General features: G+C 36.6%; 1 protein-coding gene across 1 annotated transcript in view; it reads left to right on the top strand.

Annotated features, from left to right (window-relative positions):
- The window catches only part of Bre (brain and reproductive organ-expressed (TNFRSF1A modulator)), a 405,798-nt gene that overhangs the window by 209,599 nt on the left and 171,041 nt on the right, over positions 1-25,158 (top strand). The window contains exon 7 of the mRNA XM_013013787.1: positions 20,776-20,885. Within this exon, the coding sequence (XP_012869241.1) occupies positions 20,776-20,885 (110 nt within the window). The remainder of the gene's footprint in view (positions 1-20,775; positions 20,886-25,158) is intronic.

Raw genomic sequence — 25,158 nt, 5'->3', positions numbered from 1 at the left:
AATACATGTTCCTTCTTTCCTCAACTACCAAAGAAAGAATTGATTTTAGATGTTCTGTGGAAAATTTGAGTGATCCAGTAAAGCCCTTACTTATTCCACTGAACTGGTAACAGTTTTTTTTTAACGTCCCCAAATTATATTAATTCTTTAGGGTTCTGTGTTTTTAATGCCTTTGAGAAAGTAATGTAAGTTGAAAGATGATATAAAGAGCTACTTTTATTTCATTTCTCATTTCAAGTCTCTGTGTCTTTAAGGAAAGGGCTAAGTAACTTGGTCATCCTCCAGATCCAAGAGGAAATGGATTGGAGCAGTTGTGCCTTTGTAGAGCAGATGTTTTGGTTGGAAAGGCTATCAGCCATCTGACTCATAATAAATCCTCAATTCCAGTAAATTCCCAGTTTTCAGTTACAGTAGGTAGGATGCAGGAAAACAGTATCTTCCACTTTGGGATCTTTGAACTTGTTTCACATATTACCACTGTTCCTGATGCATTACAATGTGTGAGAGGGTGAAAAACGAGGGAGGTCAGGGCAATTCCAGGAATAGACTCAGTCAGCGGTGTTTCTAAGAGAAACCGTTGGAGGTAAACCAAAGCCACTGTCCTTCCTGACCTAGTCTTAACAACAACAACAAAAATATAATTGCATGGTGTTTTCCTAAGTTCCTTCGTTAAAATTGATCTTAAATTATGTTAATTTGAGTAATCAAATTGCTGTCTTGGTTCTACTGATCTACTTACAGCCTACAGGATATTTTTTCTTGTTTCATTTTGGGTAGGGGTCTTTTTTCCTTTTCTATAGAACTTTGGAAGTACTTACATGGTCTTTATATGCTGGATTTCATTTTAGAGTATTCATTTTTATGGGAAGATTTACTCAGTACATACAAGCTTCTCAAAATTTGTTCTTAATAGATGAATCAGAATTACAAGAGGCATGTTAAGTGTGTCCTACTTTGTATTGTGAACTTGATTGAGACAATTTTTACTGATTTGGTAAAAGTGGCATCTCTTTTTTCTCCCTCTGATTTTATTTAACACCCTCCCTCTCTCCCATTTCTGAAATGGGAAGAATGTCAAACTCTTCACAGAGATGAGGAATTCCAAGCCTCATTGCTTCTTCAGTCCCATTTCCTCAAGTCAAGGGCCTGGCTCTAATTTCTGCCAGTTTCTCAGGAGATCTGTTTCCAAGTGAAACATTTGAAATCTCGGAGTTAGAAGTTCACTTATCCAGAGCTCCTAATATTTCCCAAATTGGCCTTATGCTTTTCTTATCCAGTGTCAAATTACTTGCACATAGTTATATTTAGTACTATACTTCTCTTGTCATTGTCATTTATTCTTTCCATTTTGAGCAAATTGATTATCATGAACTCCATACACCATTTAACACAGTACTTAGGAAAGCACTTGTACCTTTGAATTCTAAGGCACGTTTGTCAATATTCAGCATTGCTGTGGCATCTTTTCAGTGTGATAGGAGACATGGCAGAAGAAATACTGGCCCTGGATTTACCCATTGATGAAAACCCATATGTGGGAGAATCATGACAGATTCTCCCATGATTGCATGGGAAAAGTATGGTCTGTGAATTTGAAGGCAGTGTTTGTTTCCTAGTTAAAGCCTTTCTAATGAGGCACTTTCCTTTAACTCCCTTAAGTCACTTGGATTTCTTGAAATTAACATTACTTTCTCCATAAAAGCCTTTATAAGTACCTGTTTTTGCTCTTTGTAGTACCCTGCATATACCTCTTAGAGCATAACTTTAAGCAGTTTTGACCTAATCCTTACTTTGGTTGTGTGCCTACTATGTATTACACAAAACATAGTGGGTCATTAATACATCTTCACCCAGTGAATGAATGGGTGAAGTGTGTGTGTGTGTGTGTGTGTGTGTGTGTGTGTGTGTGTGTGTGTTTGTGTATTTGTGTATTCTAGTATTGGGGCTTCTTGCTTTCACTTGACTTTTTGCTTATGGCTGGCGCTTAGTCTTTGAGCCATGCTTCCACTTCTGGCTGTTTGCTGGTTATTTGGAGATGAGTGTCTCAGATTTGTCTGCCCAGGCTAGTTCTGCACTAAAATTCTCAAATGTCAGTACCTTGAGTAGCTAGGATTATAGGTGTAAGCCATAGGTGCCCAGAGATGAAGTCTATACTATACTAATGAAAGGAAGGCCAGTCCCAAAGTCACATTCAGTGGAAAAGGAAAATGGAAATACTTAAAGACAAAAGATAAATAATGTACAACATATATTCCAGGGTATATAAGTAAAAAAAGATCTAATGATTTATAGGAGGGAAGTTCAGAATGTTTTACTAAGGAATTGGAAAGATCTTTTTGTTTTCTTTTGTTGTTTTAGCATAGTTGGTTTTTTTTTTTTCTTTTTTGGTCATGGGGCTTGAACTCTGGGCCTGGGTACTGTCCCTCAGCTCTTCAACTCAAGACAAGGGCGCTACCACTTGAGCCACAGCGCCACTTTCAGTTTTCTGGTGGTTTATTGGAGATAAGAGTTTCATGCCTTTCCTGCCCTGACTGGCTTTGAACTGTGATCCTCAGATCTCAGCCTCCTAGGATTACAGGTATAAGCCACCAGCACTCAGCTGGTGTTTTGTTTTGTTTTTTTTTTTAAAACATAGTTTGTGAAACCCAATTTGTGTTGTTATACATGATTGTATATTTACCAATATTTAATTCATATAAATAAACAGTAGACCCAAGAATCCAAGCTGAAGGGTCTTACTTATCTGCTAAGTACATTCTTTGATATTTGGTTAAGAGAAACAGTTTTTCATTGAGTGGAATGCATATTCTGGTGTGAATTAGGAATGTTTTGCTGTTAATAGCTTCCCTGGAGAAGTACAACTTGAGAGGATGCTTGGATACTTTCATCATCATTTATGCATCGTGAAATGTCACAATTTCTCTCCATAAGTACAAACTGCAAATGTTCACCAATGGATCTATCTTAAGTCTGCTATTAGTTTAGAAATTAAAGAAATATTCTCCACTAACCCAGGCCAATGATAAACTCTAACTCACTTTATACTCTAAATCTAGCATCAGCACATCTATAATTAGTAAAGTTCTAGAAAACCCACCTACTCAAGTGTTATGCTAAGTCCAACATTTATAGTTTTTCATTTATGGATCTATTAATGTCATGTTTGTCTTCATATGAATATTTCTGGTCTTTCTAACTCACTGTAGAGACACTTTCTTCTTCCTCTTTTGGATCTTGTGTTTCCTTTTTGATTCACGCAGTCCTCATTTAGTAAGTGACAAAGAGTTTTCAAAGCAAATTTGGATGTGACAGAATGATACAGTGAAAAATACACTGTGGCAGGAACCAGCATTCTGAGCTTGGGTTTTAGCCCTATGACTAATTAGTTCTATCTACAATAGGGAAATCACTTTTCTTATCTCAGTGTCTGTGTCTATAAAAATGTGTGGATATTGGAACCATTGGTTGCCAACTTTTCTTCTGACTGTATTATAAACATTTTTGCAAACAAAATCTTTTTCCTCAGTATCTATTCTGTAAAACTGAGAGAATAGTAGCCATTCTATCTGAAGTGGGGCCCATTGGCCTGGAAGCCTGCCCATTTGGTTTCCCCTTAAGGTATCATGATTCCTAGTTCTTCTCAGAAGACAGGGTGCAGATGTCTGAGGCCCCTTCTAATTATAACATATTCTGGTTGTATTATATTGACCCCCTTATCCTTGTCACAGTCAATGTCTCAGTTATCATTGGTATCATTGATTCAAGTGGAATGTCTCTTATCAATACTGCCTCTTTCCATATGGCTCCCTTTTCTGACTCCTAAGAGCATATGGATGTGACCAGTAAGAAGCTCAGGAGACTGAGATTGAGAGGACTGTAGTTTGAGACTAGCTTGGGCAAAAAATTAATGAAACTTCCATCTCAACCAGCAAAAAGCTGGTTGGAGCAGTGCATGCCTGTCATCCCAGCCATTCAAGAAGTATAAATAAGATTATGGTCCAGAACAGCTCAGCCATAAATTCAAAAGAACAAACTCAAAACCTTAAAAAAAAAAAAAAAACAAAACCAAAAACCTGATACAAGCCAGGTGCCAGTGGCTCACGCCTATAATCCTAGCTATTCAGGAGGCTGAGATCTGAGACTCATAGTTTAAGCCAGCCTAAACAGCAAAGTCCATGACATGCTTATCTCATTTAGCCACCAGATAGCCAGAAATGAAGCCATGGCTCAAATAGTAGAACTTAAAGCCTTGAGTTAAAAAAGCTAAAGGATAGCAAGCATGCATCAATACTGGTAAAAAGAAGAAGAACAAAATGAGGAGGAAGGGGAGGAGGAACAACAACCTTCTCATTGTATTTTCTAGTTTCCACTATTTTTTTTAACCTGACTTTTTGAAATATAGACTTTTATTTTTTTCTTCAATTTTTTTCAAAGTACCTTATAGCTTTAGTCATTTATAAATTACAATTCAGGGGTATTAACAGTCATAATGTGGTGAAATCATTATTACTATGGTTTATCTTTATAAACTCCATATTTATTAAATAATCCTCCTTATCTCTCCTTGTACCCCAGCCTCTGGCTACCATCATTATATTTTCTGTCCATATGGCTTTGTCTACTCTAAGTACTGCATATACATGGAATTATAGTAACTTTCTTTTTGTCATTCACTTATTTCCCATTAATTTGTTGATAAGCACTCAAGTTGCTTACTCATTTTATCTATTGTAATGTAATGGTGCTCTATAAACATGGATGATCACATACATCTTTGAGACCTTGTTTTCAGTTCTTTAGGGTCTATATACAGCAGAGCTATTGCTGGGTCATAAGGTAATTCTGCTGTTTTTTTTTTAAGGAATTCTATACTGTTTTCTGTAGCACCTATACTGTGTTAATAAACTACCACCAACACACAAGAATTCCACTTTCTCCATATCCTTGCCAACATTTGCTATTTATTTTAATAGTAGTCATCTTAATGAATATTGGGTGATTGTAGTTTTGATTAATGTATATAGAGTATCTGTTCATGCATTTATTGGCCATTTGTATATCTTCTTTGGAGAAATACTAAAATCCTCTGCTCATTTTTAAATAAAGTTGCCTATATTTTTGCTTTTAACTTTTAGTTCTCTAGCTAATCTGGATATTAATCTCTTACAAATATGTAATTTGCAGATATTTTCCCTCATTCTGTGGTTTGCTATCTTAACCTATTAATACTGCCTTTTGATGCATACATTCTTGGTTTTCATGAAGTTTTTTTTCTTTTCCTCTTGTTGCCTACTTACTGTCAAATCCTAAACTTTGTCTAAGACACATTCTTATTCTTTTAGCCTAATGAAATATCATCATCCATCTGTATTCTTCTGTTAAATCACATATATCTCAATCTATTGCTTTTAAATTCTCTTTTTATGTTTGCATTCCATTTTCTTTAGTTGTAAATCCTCTTAAGTCAGTGCTTCTCAGAGTTTAATGTGTACACAAATCACCTAGGAATTTGTGAAAATGTCCTCCAGGTATAAGTTGCCATTAGTCTGAGTATCAGGGCTCTTAAGTCACACTATCCATTCATGTAAGTTTCATTTGCCTGTGCTGTTCACAGATTTTTATGCCACACCCTCATTTCCAGACTGCTACTAGTCTTCTGTCTCTAGGCATTTTGAATTAGCCTGAAGAAGCAAAACAATCTTCGTTAGAAAATGTTCCTAGTTTATAACCTGACATCGTGCAAGCTGAGAAAGCCAGAACCTCTTTCCTTACCTTTTGCCACTTTTCTAAGTTCTTCATTTTTAGGAAGATCCATTTCACTAATGATTTTTTTTATCTCATTATAAAAGCTAATGCAAAAAAGAAGTCTGATGAATTCATTTTGAATACATAGAAACAATGGATGAATTGTTCAGTCATTAATTATGTTGTACTATCTTGTAAGAGCTTTTATTGAAGAAGAATTTTTTTCTTTTTGATATCTTTGTCTTTATAAGTACTTCTTTGAGGGTAAAAACTGATTCCTAGAATTCTTTTTGGTCTATCTTTATTGTTCTTCTCCCAGTGAGTTGTACATGATTGGTGAGCCATAAATTCACTAGCTTAGTGATACCATGTAGTGTGTTGTTTAGAAGTTTGTTAGCCAGAAGATTTCTTTTGGTGTTTATTTATAAATTTATAAATTAATTTGAGGTTCCACATATGAGAGAAAAGATGCATTCTTTATCTCCCTGGGCCTGATTTTACTTAACATGATTTTTCCAGGTTTTTTGTTTGCAAATGATGCAATATCATTCTTTCTAATGCATGAATAAAATTCCATTGATTCATTTGTCCACTGAGGGATAAAACATTGGGGGTGGTATCCAAGTAAGTGTGTTAACTGAAATATGGTAGATTCAGGGGAGAATGTAAATGATACAGTTCCTTAGAAAGATTAACTCACAGTCCAACAAAGTAAACACCAGGAAGCAGTGCTGGAAAGGGCAGGGGAGCATCAAGGGGAAAAGATACAAATTAAGAGAGGAAGTGGGGAAGAATGCAGTCATAAAATTCAATGGATATCCTACAAAACAAAGTTGAAGGAAGGGGTAGAGTTGGGAGGAATGGGGAGAATGATGAAAGAGTGACATTTATCAAAATGCATTGTATTTAAAAACTACTTTGTTGAACGGCAACTCCTTTGTACAACTACTTAAAGATCATTTTTAAAAACACTCTCAGGCATGGTGGCATACAGCTATAATTCCAGCTACACAGGAGTCCCTAGCTCTAGGCAAAAGTGTGAGACCAATGTGAAAAATAATTTAAACAGAAAAGCACCCTGGGTGTGAATGAAGTGGTTGTGTACCTTTCCCAAAAGCATGCGACTCTGAATTGAAATCCCAATACCACCAAAAACTGTTTTAAAAAATGTTACTTTTGCTTTTCTATTTGTGTTGTGCTATGAGGTTTGACCGTCAGTTAAGCATACCAGTTTGAATTTTCTTCTTATTTCTGGCAGAGGATAATCTGAACCTAGGGGAAAATGACTTATTCTGATCATACTTACACCAGCTTGTTTATATTAAAAAGTAAAAATAACAACGTAGATATCAGCTGTTTATAGTGAGAAGTGGCTGCCCAAGCCCTTTTGTGGATCAATAATTCACTGGCAAGCATATGTATGTAATCATTAATACATTTGTCCATCCCGTAATTATTGAATACCCATTTTGTGTGGCAGGTACCACACGAGGCCCTGGTAATACAAAAATGCATGAAACACGGCCTCTGCTCTTAAGCAGGAGCACAATCAGATAAATTATTAAAGTCTATAGGCAAATGTGACATTTTAGCTTTTAAAGGGCTATAGCTAAAGACCTGGAACAGTTCAGAGGAAGACTATTGAATAAGATGATATGTCAAAGGAAGTTTCAGAAAAGCATGTTGCTTCTGAATTGGACTTTAAAGAACGGGTCCAATTAGAAACTTGGGATGAGAAGGTGAGATGCAGGGCTAGGGAATGGCATCCAGGAGTAAATGGCAGAGTAGAAACCTGATAGAATGACAGCATGAAGCAGGGTATCTGCTACAGTTAGGAGTGATCAGAAAAAGGAAGATTTGAAAAGACAGTTTGGAGACGCTTAAATACTGAGCCAGTGTAGAGCACGGAGGGCATAGTATTTACACTGTTTCATAACTTTCTTACACAGGACTTTTTCCTGTAGCCAGTTCCAGAGAAATACAGTTTAAACTTCCCGCAGCCCTACCCCTAATAAATTCCAAACTGCTCTTTAGGTTCTGTAGATAAATATTATCAATATTCAAATCAAGAGATTACTGATTACTTCAAAGAGAGAGTCTGTAGCAGGCTTCATTTTCTGTTTTGACACCTGTAGTTTGTACTGGTCTCCAGTTAATAAGGGTGTAGTGCCTTGGTGCCTGAAATAACTTGGAAATTACTAATTGTCTTGTAACCATGGACACTAGACAGTCCGAGCCAAATGACCTACTAGTTGGGTGGATGCAGAGGTTTTATTAGCTTAGAAGAGTCCATTCCCTTCTGCCCTCATGCACAGTATAACATGAGAGAAATCTCTCAGTCTAAAATACAAAGCAGCCTAGAGACAAGAAAACAGAGTATCATTTTCATAGTAGGAAAAATGGCCTGGTAATGGAAAGGATACCAGACCAAGAGTCTGGAAGGAATAGGAGAAGTAAAACTAACATTTTCAACACTTTCTTTATGCTGGGTCCTGTATTTGGCACTTTCACATGCATTTGCACAAGCTGTGTGAGCCTGTAGCTTCCCATGATGCCCACATTTGGCATATCATATGGAAAAACAAAACATGTAATCTCTTTGCAAATTTTTTTCTATAGCTAAAAGTTTACCATATTTGGACAGTTCTTCAGTTGCAGGATGAACTTGTGAAATATTTCCTATACTTAAATGGTATATTGCCATGGACTTGCTCCCTTTAGCATGAGTGCTTTGTATACATTTTATTTCTTTAGCTGAGGAGGATCAAGATATTCTGATGTTCTGAGGTCCATTTTGAGAATCATGATGGAGCATGATGTTGTTTCAAATCCACCTAGGCAAGCCGCAGGAAGTCCAGGGAGAGCTCCCCTACATCCACAGCCTGCTGCAGCAAGAGATTGCTTTAGTAAGGCTATCTTTTGGAATGTACAGGGTATACAGCTTGTTCTAAGAGTCTCTTCTAGGTTATGATTATGGCCCACCATTCCATAGAATATAGACTTGAATTTTTTTTTAGTGCTTATGTCTGTAAATTTTGATTTACCATGATATCATCTATATTAGTCAGTTTAATAATTACGAGAGAAAATGTTGGTTATAAGTGAAGGAAAACACTTCAAACCAGCTTAGGCATCTAGGGGCAATTTATTTGCTTTTTAAAACCAGGGGCAGATTGAATAACCACAGTAAGAGCAGGGACACAGCTGGAACAGCCCATGGGAATAAAAGGTTGGATGTTGCCAGGGCTGTGGCCACTCTGCTTCTCTCAGCAAACTGGCTGTGTTCTCTCATACTCCAGCCAGTCATCTTCCATGTCCTATACTTGGTCACAGATTTTGAAGAAAGGTCCAGCCTTGTCCTAGTCCCACCAGTTATTCCTGTGGGTTAAGAACAGGCAGCACTTTTAGGAGCTATAAGGATCAGGGACTAGGAGTGAGGATTTAGAAGAAAGATGGTTTCCCAAGAAAGGTGAAGGGTCAGGTCAGCAATATCACAGATGACCACTATTACCAACTGCACTTTAAATACATATCTTTCTGTCCCTTAAAAACTGATGTATTTAGGTAAAATATTTAATGCTTTCCCTCTGAGTTAAGTAGATATGCTGTGGATATGGTTAAATGGCATTCCTGTCTGTCTCATATATGCTCAAATAAAAGCACATTGTTAGTTCCACTTGTTTTTGTTGGATTTGTAGAGAAAATGTCACAAGGTTCATATCAATAAGCCTATGTAAAGGCACAATTCAGATATCCTAATATGTAGCTCAATATAATTTATTTTTTAAAAAAATGCAAAAATGGATACTTTAAATCAGGTGTGAGGAGAATCCAGCCTGCTGAAAGTCATTTAGTACATGATGGGACATACACATATGTTTTTTATTGGCTACCCACAGCCTGTATTGATAATTTTGTATGGTCTGCAAATGCTATTATAAATACTCAAATGGCCCTTTGCAGAGAAAAGGTTCTCCATGCCTTCTTGAAATATACCTGATTGAGAGCAAAGGGTTGTAGGCAGAACCCTATATATTCTAGATTCTTCCACTAACAACTTTTGAGTAGAGAAGTTGGCAGAAGTGAGTACACATCGCTTGCTACCAGTGAGGAACCTGCTGTACCACAGGTGTCCTCACCCAGCTTCTCCAGCCTCCTGGCAAAAAGGGTCTATTGCACAGCTTTTAGAGTGGCCTGTGATTTTCACAGAACACTGGTGGTGTTCAGAGTTATGTCTGTTAGGTATAATAATGGATGGAACAGTATTTGACCAACACAATCATGTTCATCATTATTTTAAAAGAGCCAGGATGTTTTTCCCCAAAGTTTATTTGTGCAACATGTGTTTCAATTTAGCTCTATAAACAGCAGCTATAACCATCATATTAAGGGAAAGTACTGCTTCACAAGCAGATTCTTGTATAAATGAAAGCCGTGAAATAGTCTTTGTTTATAAAAATAAGCAAGATATAAGCTTAAAAAGTAAAACAAAACAAAACTGCATACTTTATCATCATGACATCTACTAGAAATGAACTCAAGATGTCACTTTTGGAAGTTAGGCAGGTGGCAACCACTCTGTCCCAGTGTCCTGAGCTCACCCTCTAGGGTTGGCTATTTCAAGAACGTTGCAGTTATTTCTTCCTGACCTGGCAATCAGCACTTCTTATTTTCACTGAGTAGAGTTAGTTAATCATAGAATGTGCCTAGCCATACATTATTGAAGGAAGGTGGATATTATGGCCTTAGAACTCCATGGCCCCATCAGTGCCCTTGGAAAGGCATCTTCTTTCTCCAGCTAGTCCACATAAATAACAACTAAATGCATTTTACTTGGCAGTGTAACCTTTAGTCCTTATATTTTTATGAAATTTTATTTTTCATTCTGTCATTTCTAAATATATAAATTAAAACACATAAAAATATGTTTTTTTCTGTTTTGAATATCCATTGACTACTAGTTTCAGAGGGAATAGTGTTTTTGTGTGTGTGTGCATATGTGTGTGGAAGAGGGGAGTAAACAGAATAGGAAATGGTAATCTTTCAGAGTATTCAGGATTTAGACACTGGGAAACAAGTACAGTAAATATATTTAACTATTGGCTACATTTTCTGCACATGGATTTCTGTATTTTTTTAGACCTTTGAGTCCCTACTTTGTAGCTAATAACAATGCTGGGTACAAGTTATAGAATCCTAGACACCTGGGTTTATAATTCATTTTCACTATTTAATCTCTGTTGAGCCTGTTTCTTCATCTGCAAGGGAAAATAGTAATAGAACCTACCTTATGAAGTTGTCATAAAGATTATATGAAACAATTCATCTTAAACACTAAATAAAATGACAGTTGAGTAAACATTGAATAAATGTTAGCTCTTGTTATTGAATATGATAAGAATGTGGAGATACTACCTTTTCCTTTAGAAATTCAGGGTCTATGTGGAATAGAAAAAGTGCTGCTCATGTAGCATGAAGGATTGATGAAGCAGTATGGTGAAAACCTAGGGAAACATAGGTCAGATTGCAGCTGAAAAAAATATTAATGTCCTTGCTTCTGTTGATGCGTTGTATTATATTTATAATAGACTTAGGTATGTTAAATCAGCTTTGCATTCTTGGGATAAATCCTATTTGATCTTAGTGTATAATTTTCTTGATTAGTTGTTGGGTTCAGTTGGCTAGTATTTTGTTGAGACATTTTGCATTGATGTCCATCAAGGAGATAGATATAAAGTTCCCTTTTTGTGATGTGTCCTTATCTGGTTTGGGGATGAGTGTAATGCTGGCTTCATAGAATGAGTTTGGTAGTGCTCCTTCCCTTTCTATTTCATTGAAGACTATTGGTGTTAGTTCTCCCTTGCAGGTTGCATGGTTTACCTCATATGTGGAGGCTACAAATGTGCCTATAAATCTATAAGTAAACAAAAGTGGTATGCAAGCAGTTAGAAATGAATTAACTGAAGTATAAATAGACTATGGACAGTACAGTAGTATAATTCTTCAGAAAGATTAAGTAAAAACAAAATAAGTGCCAGGAAATGGGTACTTTTAAGAAGGGAGAATGGGACTAAGGGGAGAGGAGTAGAAAATGGAATGGGGGAAAGGAGTAGAATGCAGGCAAGGAGGCATTGTACATACTACAGAATTGAGGAAAATAGGGGAAGGGATGGGTTGAAAGGGGGTGAAGATGTTGAAGGAATGGCACAGATCAAGATGAATTATATGCATGAACTGCTTTGTTAAATGTCAAAAAATAGATACATAACCTAAAAATTAAGAAAAATGAGGGAAGTGGTAGAAGGAGTGGGTGAGAATGGTGAAGGTGTGACTGATCAAGACGCACTGTATTCATAAACTGCTTGGTTGAATGGCGACTCCTTTGTACAACTACTTAAAGGTAATAAAAATATTCAAAAATATTAATAGAGCAAGTAAACTTACAAAGAATCAGAATTAAAGAAATTAGAACCATACCAATTAAGAAAAGGAAAAAAATCTATTGACAAAGGGAATGGAAAATGAAAAATTTTAGTCAAAAGTCTATTAAAATATATGGAGATGGATCCAGTTTTTCCAGATGAGGTAGGGAGAATACTCCTATTTCCATTTGGAGAAACCAAATCGCAGGTTACTCTGGCAAATGCTATTTTCATAAGTGATACAAAAAATATCAAAAGATTTTAACCAAGAATTCTATAGATGGTGGAGAAAAGCTGTAAATGATAAACTGAGAATGCTCAGCCTAATTTTACAACACCCTGCTTTATGGCAAGAAGGCTCAAGGTTAGGAATTGGATCACCAGCAGAAGAGCTATTCATCAGAGATGCATATTGCTCCTTTTCCTCATTTTTTTTTGGCTCAACTTTAAATCCCTTACTTTTGAATTTGTTTTGCTTTCTGGCTAGACTCTTTTATTAGGTATTTGCACATTTTCAACCACTTGTAAGTAGAGAAAGGACCAAAATCCTGAAATGATAAGTGTCATTATATGGCTAGAATGAAACCAAGTAATAGTAGTTATTATTGTTATTACTATTTTGCAGTGCTGTAAAATTGAGTCCAGAACCTTGCACATGCTAGGCACAATTCCTACCACTAAGCTGTATCCCTAATCTAGTCCTTAAAGTCTTATATACAAAATTATCCTTGTTCTTAAATATTTCTTCTGCTTAGATTTAACCGCATTCTTGCCATATTTACTGTCATGTTATAATGCCAATAAAATACAAATTCAAGTTCTTTTTGGGCGTGGTTATTCTAAATCTGTCTTATGTAATACAAAGCCACTGCTGACTCTAAGTTCTTATTGACCATCTTTCCTAAAGTTTCATTTCCTTTTTCCTTATCATCTTTCCTTGCTTTAATTTTTCTCCATCACATTTGTAAGATATTACATACTTTATGCATACTTTCATGCATGGAAACACTATAAAAGTCTTACTCTCACTTAAAAATTTTGATTTGAATACTGATGTAAGCTGATGGTGACAAATTTGTATTATATAACAGCAGCGGCTCTAAAATACAAACTTCACTAAATGAGATTCTGCTACAGAAATTTTTATTTGTTGGTAGGTTGACAAGAACTTACAGATTTTGTAAACTGAGGTATTTGCTTATCTAGCTATAAGTTTTTGGTCACCCTAGGAATTGTGGTTTAACTTAATACCACTTAAAATGTAATTTAAATAGTACTAAGTTTTTAACATACTCTATGATGACTTTACTATATTTACTTTACCCACAGACTGACTTTGCTAGTAGTGATGTTAGAGTGGTTGTAGGCCCTTTTGAACTAAGAAATTGAATGGTCTTTGTTGTTGTTAAATAATCTTCCTACGTGACCTATGATTTATAACATTTTGGGTTCATTTAATAACTGTGAGCAATTAGTTAATTGGTAGTTTGTATCTGTATTGACACTAATGTTCTCAACATATTGGACTTGTTTAATGATTGCTATCTTGAAATAATTAACATATCAAAGGAATAGACCTAATGATAAATTATACTTGTATTTACTTTCATTTCCAAGACTATTTTTTTTCTATATCCTTTTGATACTTGCAAAGAGCTTCAATTGAGAATAGTTATATAAATGAGACATTATGGTCTAAACAAAAATGTTGACCCTTATTACATTAGTAGTTGTATTCTTGGCTGGTACCATCTTTCAGATTTGGATTTTCTTTAATATATTAAGTAGTCATAGATTTGAAGAACTAAAGAGATAAACATCATGGCTCTTCCTAACTGAAGGCAATTTCTATTTAATTCTATTAGTTCATATATGAAATCTTAGAACCCAGATATTCTTCAAATTAGAAAAATATGTTGTGTTTAATTTCATCCATTTACTCATTCTTTCTCTAATTCTTGCCATTGTTTTTGTTGTGTTTATTGTTTTTGTTTTGTGCCAGTCCTAGGTGCTGTCTCCAAGCATTTTTGCTCAAGGCTACCATTCTACGCTTGAGCCACCACTTCACTTTTAGCTTTCTTTTTTTTTCTTTTTGGTCAGTGTTGGGGCTTGAACTCTGGGCCATGGTGATTGCTCTGTCACTTGAGCCACAGTGCCACTTCTGGTTTTCTGGTAGTTAATTAGAGATAAAAGTCTCACAGACTTTCCTGACTGGGCTGGCTTGAACCATGGTCCTCAGATCTCAGCCTCCTGAGAAGCTAGGATTGCAGGCATGAGCCACTGGTGTCTTGACTCCACTTCTGGCTTTTTGGTCTTAATTAGAGCTAAGAGTCTCACAGGCTTTCTTGCCCAGGCTGGTTTTGAACTGTGATTATCAGATCTCAGCTGCCTGAGTAGCTAGGATTATAGGCATGAGCTTGGCCATTTTTTATTTTCATGCAAATTGTTATATATGTACTGGAGATACAACAGGAAAAGTAGCTCATCTGTAGTGAAAACCCACTATAAGCTCCAGCATCCAGTACTATAAGCCAGTACTGAGCTAGGGTCATTGTTAGATCTCAGCAGAAGAGCATGGCTGTGAGTGCCTGGCAATTTTGTAAAGGAAAAACACAATATTTTGTAGCTTTAGCAGATTTGGAATCTTTTTCCTCATTTTAGCCTGTGGCACTTTCAGATGGCGCAGATAAAAAGCCCTGAAAATGTATACTTGTACATTTTTAAATGTCCCTTACTATGTCTTAACTATCCCCGCTTTTCCAAATGCTGCCATTAGTGGTTACAATAATCATCTGTAATGTTAGCTTCTAAGAACCATGGTACAAGAGCTTCTTTTCTAATTTCCCAGATGGGAGGGAACACAGAGACAAGCTTGTTAGAGTTACAGAAACTGGAAACAGCACCGTGTAGATTTGTATTTTTGGAACTCTTTGGGTTTATTTAAGCACTCAAAATCAAACGTAGGTATCTATTAGAAATCAAATACCAATTCAGGGAAAACTCATGTGCCATACCAAGAGGAATAAAAGATTACAAGAGTTCATTAAATGAGCTCCTAGAAATAACTAGTTTAGTTTATATTCAGACCAACATTTCATGTGCTTTCTGTAAGATGTCAGCTGACAAACGTGGATTATATAAACCAGGGTCATTCCTTTCTTTAGAGGATTGTTCTTTAAACATTTGTGTCCTTTGCTGGAATAACAATTAAGTAGAAAGTTAAAAAGTAGGAAATGGAACTAATTATAAATTATCCATAGATATATGGTTGTGAATGATCTCAGTGGCCTCTGTTGTTTTGACAGGTTTTGTTGTTTGTTTGTTTGTTTTTTTTTGCAGGGTTTGGGTTTTGAAATAATAGACTGCCACCTTGACCTTTCACAAGGACATTCAGTATTCAGAGGATGGTATTTAAAAGTCATTGCTTTTCTGGGTCTGGCTTACTTCATTTACTAGAATCTTTTCCAAGTCTTTCCATTTCCTTATGAATGGCACAATATCATTCTTTCCAATATATGAATAAATTTCATTTTATATATATACCACATTTTCTTGATCCATTTGTCCATTGAACATAGTTGTGCTGATAGCTTTACTGTATCCTGGTTTGTAATATTTTGGGTAAATGCCTAGGAATGGAATTGTTGTATCATATGGTAGTTCTGTGTTTAATTTTTGAGGAATCTCCATATTGCTTTGCAGATTGGTTGAACAAGCTTACATTCCCCCCAAATTAAAGTTCCCTTTTGGCCACATCTCACCAATATTTGTTGTTTTTTCTTGGTGATGGCCATTCATACTGGGGTGAGATGAAATCTCATTGTTGTTTTGGTTTACATTTCCCTTATGGCCAGAGATGTTGGAGCATTTCTTCATGTGTCTATTGGCCATGTTTACTTCTTCTTCGGGGAAGTCTATTAAATCAAGTAAGCCAGATCCAGAGAAACAAAGGTGCTGTGGTTTCCTTCGTTTGTAGTAGTTAGAGTGTACCTATAAATCTAGAAGTAAACACAATGGGATGGGCTGTGCACAAGTGTTACAAATAAATTAAGTATAATAGACTATATAGAGAGCCCAAGTAGTATAATCTTTTAGAAAGACTAGGTCAAACTCAACAAAATCAACATCAGGATATGTATGCATACAAAAGAGCAGGTGGGGCCAAAGGGAGAGAGGTAGACTAAGGAAAAGTGGAAGAGGATGGGGGGGATAATGCTGTTAAGAATTCATTGTATATACCACAAAGTTAAGAAAAGTAAGGGAAGGAGTGCATTGAAGGACAGTGAGAATGTTGAGAGGGAGTGACACTGATCAAGATGCATTGTATTCATAAACTGCTTTGTTCCATGATTCCTCCTTTGTATAACTACATAAAGATACTTTTGAAAAAGTCAGCGTTTTTTTTGGTCTTTCTTCTAGAAGCCAATCTAAGTATGAAGAAGATTCTTATGCCTGGATCATACAATGATTTTGTCTCTATGAGTAGAATTTCTTCGATCTTAGTTTAGACATTTTGAGTTTCAGAGATATGCACTTAGGTCTTTCCATCAGTTTAGGACCCCAAGTAATTTTAAAACTTTATCTTCTATGTTTTATAGAAAGGAAAATTCAAGATGGAAAATATTAGCATCTGTAAAAGAGAAATTTGATAAGCAAGCTTAGACTGGAAATCTGGGCTCCCTTGTTGAGACCACTAGTTGTAGAGAACTTGGTTTAATATTGGGCAGGTGTCAGCACTTTAGCTTTCAGGCTTTATTGGTGGCAACAAATTTTATAAAGCAAGAGCCTACAAACATTCATTAGATATAGGAAGTAAAGACTATTCTTCACTAATTTATTCATTCAACAAACACACTGATTTCTGGGTGCCAGGTACTGCCAAGATCTTTCTCTTTCCTACTTACTCATCCACTGGTTCCCCAGTTCAGGGAAAAGAAAGCACAAAAACTAAATCCATGCTTCTTTTATATTGCTACTTAAAATTTATATCCCAGAATTATTGACTAGCATTAATTCTGTAACTGTCTAAATTTTCTGTGATATCAGAACTGCCCCCAAAGTAAAAATCAAAAGCTAGACTAAGAAAAAGAACTGATTTAAAAATTTTTAATTTTATATATGAATTATCATACATTAATAGTAGGAAGAAGTTTCATGCATACAAATATACTTTGAACAAGTTCAACTCCTCTTATATCCATCTTCTCCTTTTTTAAACCATGTTTGGTATGAAAGAAAATATTTGTAACCATGTGGCCAGAAAGGGTTGACAGTCCTACTAGATAACAAAAAAAGATCAAGTACCTTAAAGAAAACTACGTAATGGATTTGATCAGGAAATTTAAAGAAGGAATATAAATGTTCAGTGAAAAGTCATTTGACCTCACATTGAATTCACATTGGGATGTAGTTTTCAGTTATCAAATTGCCAACATTAAATTAAAGAGTGATCGTAGTCAGTGCTACCCAGTTTTTTTGGGTAAAGGTAAATAGACTTTCATGTAGAAATTTAAGGTTCCACATGTAAATTGCACCAAGTTTTCAGAAAAACAATGTTAAATTCTATTAAAATGTAAAATATTTCTAAATCTTTTTTTAATTTAATTTAATTTTATTTGTGAACATACTCTACAGAGGAGTTACAATTACATGGGCAGGATAATGCGTACATTTCTTACCAAGCATTGCAGCCTCCTCCTTTGTTTACCCTTCACATCCCTTCCCAGCCTCCCCCCTTCCCCCCAATCCCAATCCTTCTCCTTCCCTCCCCTTCCCCCCCTCCCCCCCACACCGACGTTGTAAAGCTCGTTTTGGACATGACAACTTGTACTTCTCATTGTTGCAACAGGTCCACCTGTATCCTTAAACAACTGGTTTTTCCCCATCTCCTCCACAAGTTATACTGACATCAAATATAGTGAAAGCAGGGGTTATACTGTGGGGGAGAGACATACAAAGCAACAAAGAGATAATCTTATAAATGCATTAGAAACACAATATTTCTAAATCTTTACCCTAACAAGTTGTTTTTGTTGTCTATTAAGAAACATGAGTCCCATCAGTAAAGAACATACATGTGGGCTGGGAAGGTAGCTTAGTGGTAGAGTGCTCGCCTTGCATGCCTGAGGCCTTGGGTTCGATTCCTCAGCACCGCATAAGCAAAAAGAAAAAAGCCAGAAGTGGCGCTGTGGCTCAAGTGGTAGAGCGCTATCCTTGAGCTAAAGAGCTGAGGAACAGCACCCAGGCCCAGAGTTCAGGCCCCATGACCGGACCCCCCCCACCAAAAAAGAACATACATGTATGTTTATGTGTATATATACATATATATGTAAATATGTATACATAAGAATATTCATTACAGTACTATCAAGAGACAAATTTGCCAGGGAAATGGTTAAATAAAAGATAAATCCATGCCTGGGAATGTTTATATGGATATTTAAAAAGCAGTTGATAGAGTGATATATATATATATAATATGAAACTATTAGAGGACACAAAACAGAAGGTTAAAGAGGTGTTTACATGCAAATGTGTGAATGTGTGTTTATGAGTACAAACAAAGCTTCCAAAGCTACACAGTGGACATTGGTTACCTTGAGAACTAGAGAGCTATATGGTTTGAATTGTTAAAACAAGCCTAATTTGGGCTGGGAAGTTGGCTCAGTGGTAGAGTGCTTGCCTTGCATGCATGAGGCCGCCCTGGGTTTGATTCCTCAGTACCACTAAGCAGAAAAAAGCCAGAAGTGGTGCTGTGGCTCAGCCTTGAGCTGAAGAGCTGAGGGACAGTGCCCAGGCCCAGAGGTCAGCCCCCACGACTGACAAAAAAAAACAAAACAAAACAAATTTTTGTAATATATTAAAAAAAGCATGAAGTTAAATAAAGAATGAAAATGGGAGGGGAAGAAGCAGAGACAAGAATGTTTTTGAAGCAAAAAACTAGAGTCCAAGAGATCGTCCATGTCCCAAACTGTTTAGACACCAAGTAAGAAAAGGATGGAGAAACATTGCTGTGTTTAGTGTGTGTCCTTAGAGAGAGTAACCTTGAACTAGTAGAGTCAAAGAGCAAAGACACCTCTCAATGAGAGAGATTAGGAATTTTAGGGGAGACTAGGTAGAGCCTAGCAAGGTTACTTTCTTTCTTTTTAAAAATTTAACTTTTAGGATGAAAGATACATTATGATTCTTGTTTCATATGTGCATTTCACTCTTGTGCCTCTTTTTTTGGTGGGGGGTCTTACTGTGATTTGAACTAAGGGCCTTATATTTTCAAGGTGGTCCACCAGTTGAGCCATGCTTCTTGTCATTTTTTTTGCTTGACTTTTTGGGTAGATTCTTGCATTTATTTCCTAGGCCTGTCTTGGTCTGATCTTCCTGCAGATAGTCTCCTGCATAACTGGACCACAGGAGTACAACATCTTGCCCAGCTTATTGATTTACAGAAATTTTAAATAGGCATGGTATTAGAGTTATTCTAATTCAGTATTTTATTCAGAATAGATATTTCATGGCAGATACTTGATTTGGCAATAATTGATTTAGGACACTTCATCAATGTTGTCTTGGTTGATTCCGATAGCCAAAGTATTTCTATTCTTGTTTTTTAGTTATAAATTACAACAACTTCAGCTTTATTTTTTTTTACTTTTGTTTAGATACATTACAATGTTCAGGTACATTGATCACAATAATCATACTTAGATCAGTATTTTATCCATTGCATTCTTATGAATTGACATTTAAGATATGTAGACCATCCATGTCCATTGTAATGAAGTAGACACGTATTCATTCAATTTACTTGTATGATGGCATACTTTGTGGGGACATATTTCTGGCAAAGTTTTGTTACTTAAGTAATTTGCGGCATACCATAAAGGTAGGTATAATAAGATTACTGAGTATTTTAATGTTTTGTGTTGATGTTTTAGCATGGAAATGTTTAACCTATATGTTTACTACAATTCACTCATTTTTTGTTACCAAAAGATTCACTCCCCTCCTCTACCTGGATGTGGGAATAAGTGACTTGTAGGGGCTTGTGCCTCACTCTTTATGGCAGTGTTTTTGGTCAAGAACTTTGAGAGCCATAGCTGTAGAGGAGTGATGAGTTTTGTGGTAAAGGATGTCCTGAACTGTTCAGCTTGATTAAGGAGCTCACAAAGCATGGCTTCAATGACAGAGACTATGAGCTGGCTCTTCATTAATAAGATATTTGAAGAAAACTGGGTGTGGTGGGGTATAATCCCAGTATTCAAGGCACTAACGCAGAAGAATCATAGGCTCATGCCTACAATCCTACCAGCTCAGGAGGCTGAGATGTGAGGATCACTGTTTGAAGGCAGCTTGGGCAGGAAAGTTTGTGAGACTCTTACCTCCAATAAATGACCAACAAAAGCCAGAAGTGGAGCTGTGGCTCAAGTGGTAGAGAGCTAGTTTTGAGGGAAAAAAAAAAGCTCAGGCATAGCACTTAGTCCCTGAGTTCAAGCCCTAGGACCAGCATGCGCGAGTACACGTGTGCGTGCGTGCGCACACACACACACACACACACACACACAAAGTTCAGAGAGCAGATACTCATGATACTGTTTTTCACTTCCTGTCTAAGGATGTAAATGAAGATCCTGGAGAAGATGTGGCCCTCCTTTCTGTCAGTTTTGAGGACACTGAAGCTACCCAGGTGTACCCCAAGCTGTACTTGTCACCCCGAATTGAGCAGTAAGTGTCAATGTCATTAAGTAGCCTGTGCTTCTCCTGGCTCACCAGTGTGGTCCTTGCTCTTTCCATTGTCACTTGTGAACTCAAAATGATTTCTCTTTATTAACTTTGGTTTCCTTAGAAATTTGCTGCATTAGTTCTAATGGCACAGTATATGCAGATAGTGCTTGAGAATGTAATCTCTCATGAACATTATTTGTGCAGTTTGTGTGTGAAATCTGGGTATTTGAATATTGGAGAGAAAAGTACAGACAAGAGTCCAAAGTTGTGATTCCCTCCATGTATGCCTTGAGGTTCATGAGCAATCATGTTACCTAAAGAGGACTAAAAGTAAAACCTGACCTGACAGTTGTTAGTTTATGGAAAAAAATATAACTAGTGTCTCTAAAATAGTAAGAAAAGTATTTAGAAGTTAGTAAAAGTGGTAGGAAAAAAGCAAGATAGTTTAAAAAGATGATGTTTGAATTGTCTCTTTGTTTAAACAGCTGCATATGATTTGAGATAGCATCCAGCTACATAGTAGAAGCCGTGTGATATCACACTTATTCTCCCAAGTAGCTTTTCTCCATAGTAATAAGTTTTATACGGATTCACTTAACAATGTGCTTATTGTTGACCAGATGCTTTAGTAGCTTATTCTACTTCAAAGGAAGCTGAGGGTCATTGAAAATGGATTATAAGCAGATTTGGTTGGAACCACTGACATGACAGATTTTTCATCAGCAGAGTTTTTACATATTCTGAGGGAAATGTATTATTAAAGTCCTTTGTTAGTCATTTAGTTGGGGTTGGCTGATTTCTGCCTGTGAGTAGATGTGGTCACCATCTAACATTCTTCTTCTGAGCCATTTGTATCCTCTGTGACCTTAGGAGTACTAAGTTATAAGTCATGGACACCCCATAGTATAGATACAGTATATAGCTGTTATACTCAAATATGGGAGACTCTCATTATTTTTGTATTTCTGACAGCTTCTAGAACAGAATTTCAGAGAAGCGGGCATTCAGTGAATGTTTACTTTATATATGTAATGTTTTGGCAGTACTAGGACTTGAACTCAAGGCTTCTTACTTACTAGACAGGTGCTCTACCACTTGAGCCATGTCCATAGTATTTTTTGTTTGCATTATTTTTTAATAGAGTCTCGTGTTTATTCTTGGGCTAGCCTGATTTTACTATTTACACTTTCCACTTAGGTGGGATGACAGGCATGTATCATTATGCCCAGCTTTTTGTTGGTTAAGAATGAGGTGTTGTGAACTTTTTGCCTAGGCTAGCCTCGAACCATGTTCATCCCAATCTCTGCCTCCCAGATCACTGATGTTATGCATGTGAGCCACTGCTTCTGGCTTGAATGTTTTATATGTGCATTGCCAGTACTGACCTGTGTTAGAGGATTGCTAGGTACAATGAAGTGCTAAGAGGCCAGAGACTATTGAGTCAAACAGATTCTGCCATTTAGGAGCTGGCAAACTATTTAACATCTCTGTGCTTGTTTCCTTGGTCATAACATAGACATAGTAATACCTATTTCAAACTGTTGTTTGAACTATTAAGCACATAAAACATTAACTGCAGTGCCTAGCACGACAGCAAACCCTCAGCAATAGTAGTACTTAGTGTTGTTATTGTTACTAATAGAGTTCATAGCAGAAGAATGAGTGGTTAGCCAGGGATAAGACAAAGCAGAAAAGGAAAGGATGCATGAATAAGTGAGCAAGTACTTGTTCCAGACTAGCCCTCTCTGTGTGTATGTACTGAGTTAAGAACAAAAGATTATTAAAGAAACAATTACAAAATGTGGAAAAAACTAAATGTATTACTTAAGCCATAGATGGGATTTTTCCAGCTCAAAAAAACATCAAATATTTACCAAAATCTAGGTTATTTTTCTTTGAAATTATTATACTTAGATTGCAAGTAAGCTTTCTAGTAAAATATTTTTACTCTAAAAATATAATATAATATGAGAAACTAATAAGGGAAAATACATTTAAAGAGTCATTTTCTGACTCCCAAAATCTAGCTTTCAACCTTCTTTCCTGTTGTGTATACACGTGTATACATGTATATACATGTATGTGTATGTAGTACACATGCATGCATATGTGTGTGTGTGTGTGTGTGCATACAAGTCCTGGGGCTTGAACTAAGGGCCTGAGCACTGTCCCTGAAGGTTACTTGTAGATCAAATTCTCAAGGACTTTCCTGCATTGGCTGGCTTTGAACTATGATCCTCAGATGTTAGCCCCCTGAGTAGCTAGAATTACAAGCATGAGCCTCCAGTGCCAGGCTATTCTCTGTTTTCAGTGTGAAGAACTAGATGCTGCACTTTTCTATTACTTCTCCTTTAAGCCATCCCATAGCCAGACTTAGTTCACATTTTCTCAGTTTGCCTCTACTCTTTATTTTCAGATAAAACCAGTTTTTATTCATTGGTCTTTATCTATATAAGTGCCAGTGGTTCCCAACTTGAAGGGATATTTAGTACTATCTGAAGTTGTTGTTTTTTTTTAGTAAACGTATTTTTTTTATTGTGAAAATACTGTACAGAGGGGTTACAATAACATGGGCAAGATAATGAGTACATTTCTTATCAAGCATTGTAGCCTCCTCCTTTGTTTCTCCTTCCCATCCCTTCTCATCCTCCCCCCCACCAAAGTTGTAAAGTTCGTTTTTTGACATAACGACTTGTACATCTCATTGTTGCAATGGGTCCTCCTGTATCCCTGTTTTAACTATTTTTTCCCCTTCCCCTCCACATATACCAACATCATATATAGTGAAAGCAGGGGTTATACCATGAGGGAGGGACATACAAAGCAACAAAGACATAATCTTATAAATATGCTAGAAACAATCACATGAAAGATCTCTCTCTCTCTTTTTTTTTTTTTGTCATTCATGGGGCTTGAGCTCTAGGCCTGGGAGCTGTCCCTGAGCAATTCAGCTCAAGGCTCATGCTCTACCACTTGAGCCACAGCGCCACTTCTGGTTTTCTGGTGTTTTCTTTTTTAATTGTGATTAAGTGATTACATAATTTCCTAAATTTCACAGTATTGTGGGATAGGGATGCTCATTTAAAGTCACAAACTCATTCTAACTTTCCTGGAGCAAATTGTCTATCACAGTCTATAACATATAACAGCATACACATATATACCATACATGTGATCAACAGCATGGGGTTATTTAGTAGTGGTTCAACCAGATGAGTGGGAGTTCTTTGTTTCTTAAGCCCTGTTAATTTGGTCGTATCACCTAACATTTTGGATTTAACATCCACTTATCAGGGAGACCATGTACCATTTGTCTCTTTGCTCTTGGCTTACCTCACTCAACATGATTTCTTCTAGCTCCATCCGTTTCCCTGCAAATGTCATTATTCTGTCATTTCTAATGGCTGCATAATATTCCATTGTGTATAGATACCACAATTTTTGGATCCATTCATCTGTGGTGGGGCATCTGGGTTGTTTCCATATCCTAGCTATTGTGAACAGTGCTGCAATAAACATGGAGGTGCATGTGTCCTTGTATATTGGTTCCTCTTGTTCAGGATAGATACCTAGAAGTGGTATGACTGGGTCGTAAGGGAGGTCAATCTTTAGCTTTCTAAGGACCCTCCAGACTGCTTTCCAAAGTGGTTGTATAAGTGTACATTTCTACCAGCAGTGTAATAGGGTTCCTTTTTCTCCGCATCCCCTCCAGCATTTGTCGTTGGCTGACTTGTAGATGTGGGACATTCTGACTGGGGTAAGGTGGTATCTCAGGGATGTCTTTATTTGCATTTCCTTCACAACCAGGGGTGGTGAACATTTCCTCATGTATTTCTTTGCCATTTTTATTTCTTTATCTGAGAAGTCTCTCTTTAGTTCCCTTGCCCATTTAGTAATTGGTTTGTTAGGTTTGGGAGGGATTAGTTTCTTGAGTTCCCTGTATATATTGGATATTAACCCCTTGTCTGATATATTGCTGGTAAATATTTTTTCCCAATTAGTTAGTTGTCTTTCTAGCTTGGTTGAGATAGATTTAGCTGTGCAGAAGCTTTTTATTTTAAGGTAGTCCCATTTGTCGAGTCTCTCTCCAACTTGTTGTGACCCTGGGACTCTGTTCAGGAAGTTCCTTCCTATGCCTATAAGTTCAAGTGCTCTCTTACTCTGTCCTGCAGTAGTTTCAGAGATTCAGGTTTAATGTTAAGCTCTTTAATCTATTTTGAGTTGATGTTGGTGCATGGTGATAGGCTGAGGTCCACTTTTAGTCTTCTGCATG

This window comes from Dipodomys ordii, unplaced genomic scaffold (genome assembly GCF_000151885.1).
Source record: "Dipodomys ordii isolate 6190 unplaced genomic scaffold, Dord_2.0 Scaffold20, whole genome shotgun sequence".
Taxonomy (NCBI): Eukaryota; Metazoa; Chordata; class Mammalia; order Rodentia; family Heteromyidae; genus Dipodomys; species Dipodomys ordii.
Note: the sequence above shows the minus strand (reverse complement) of the source record. Positions and strands in the feature narration are given on the sequence as shown.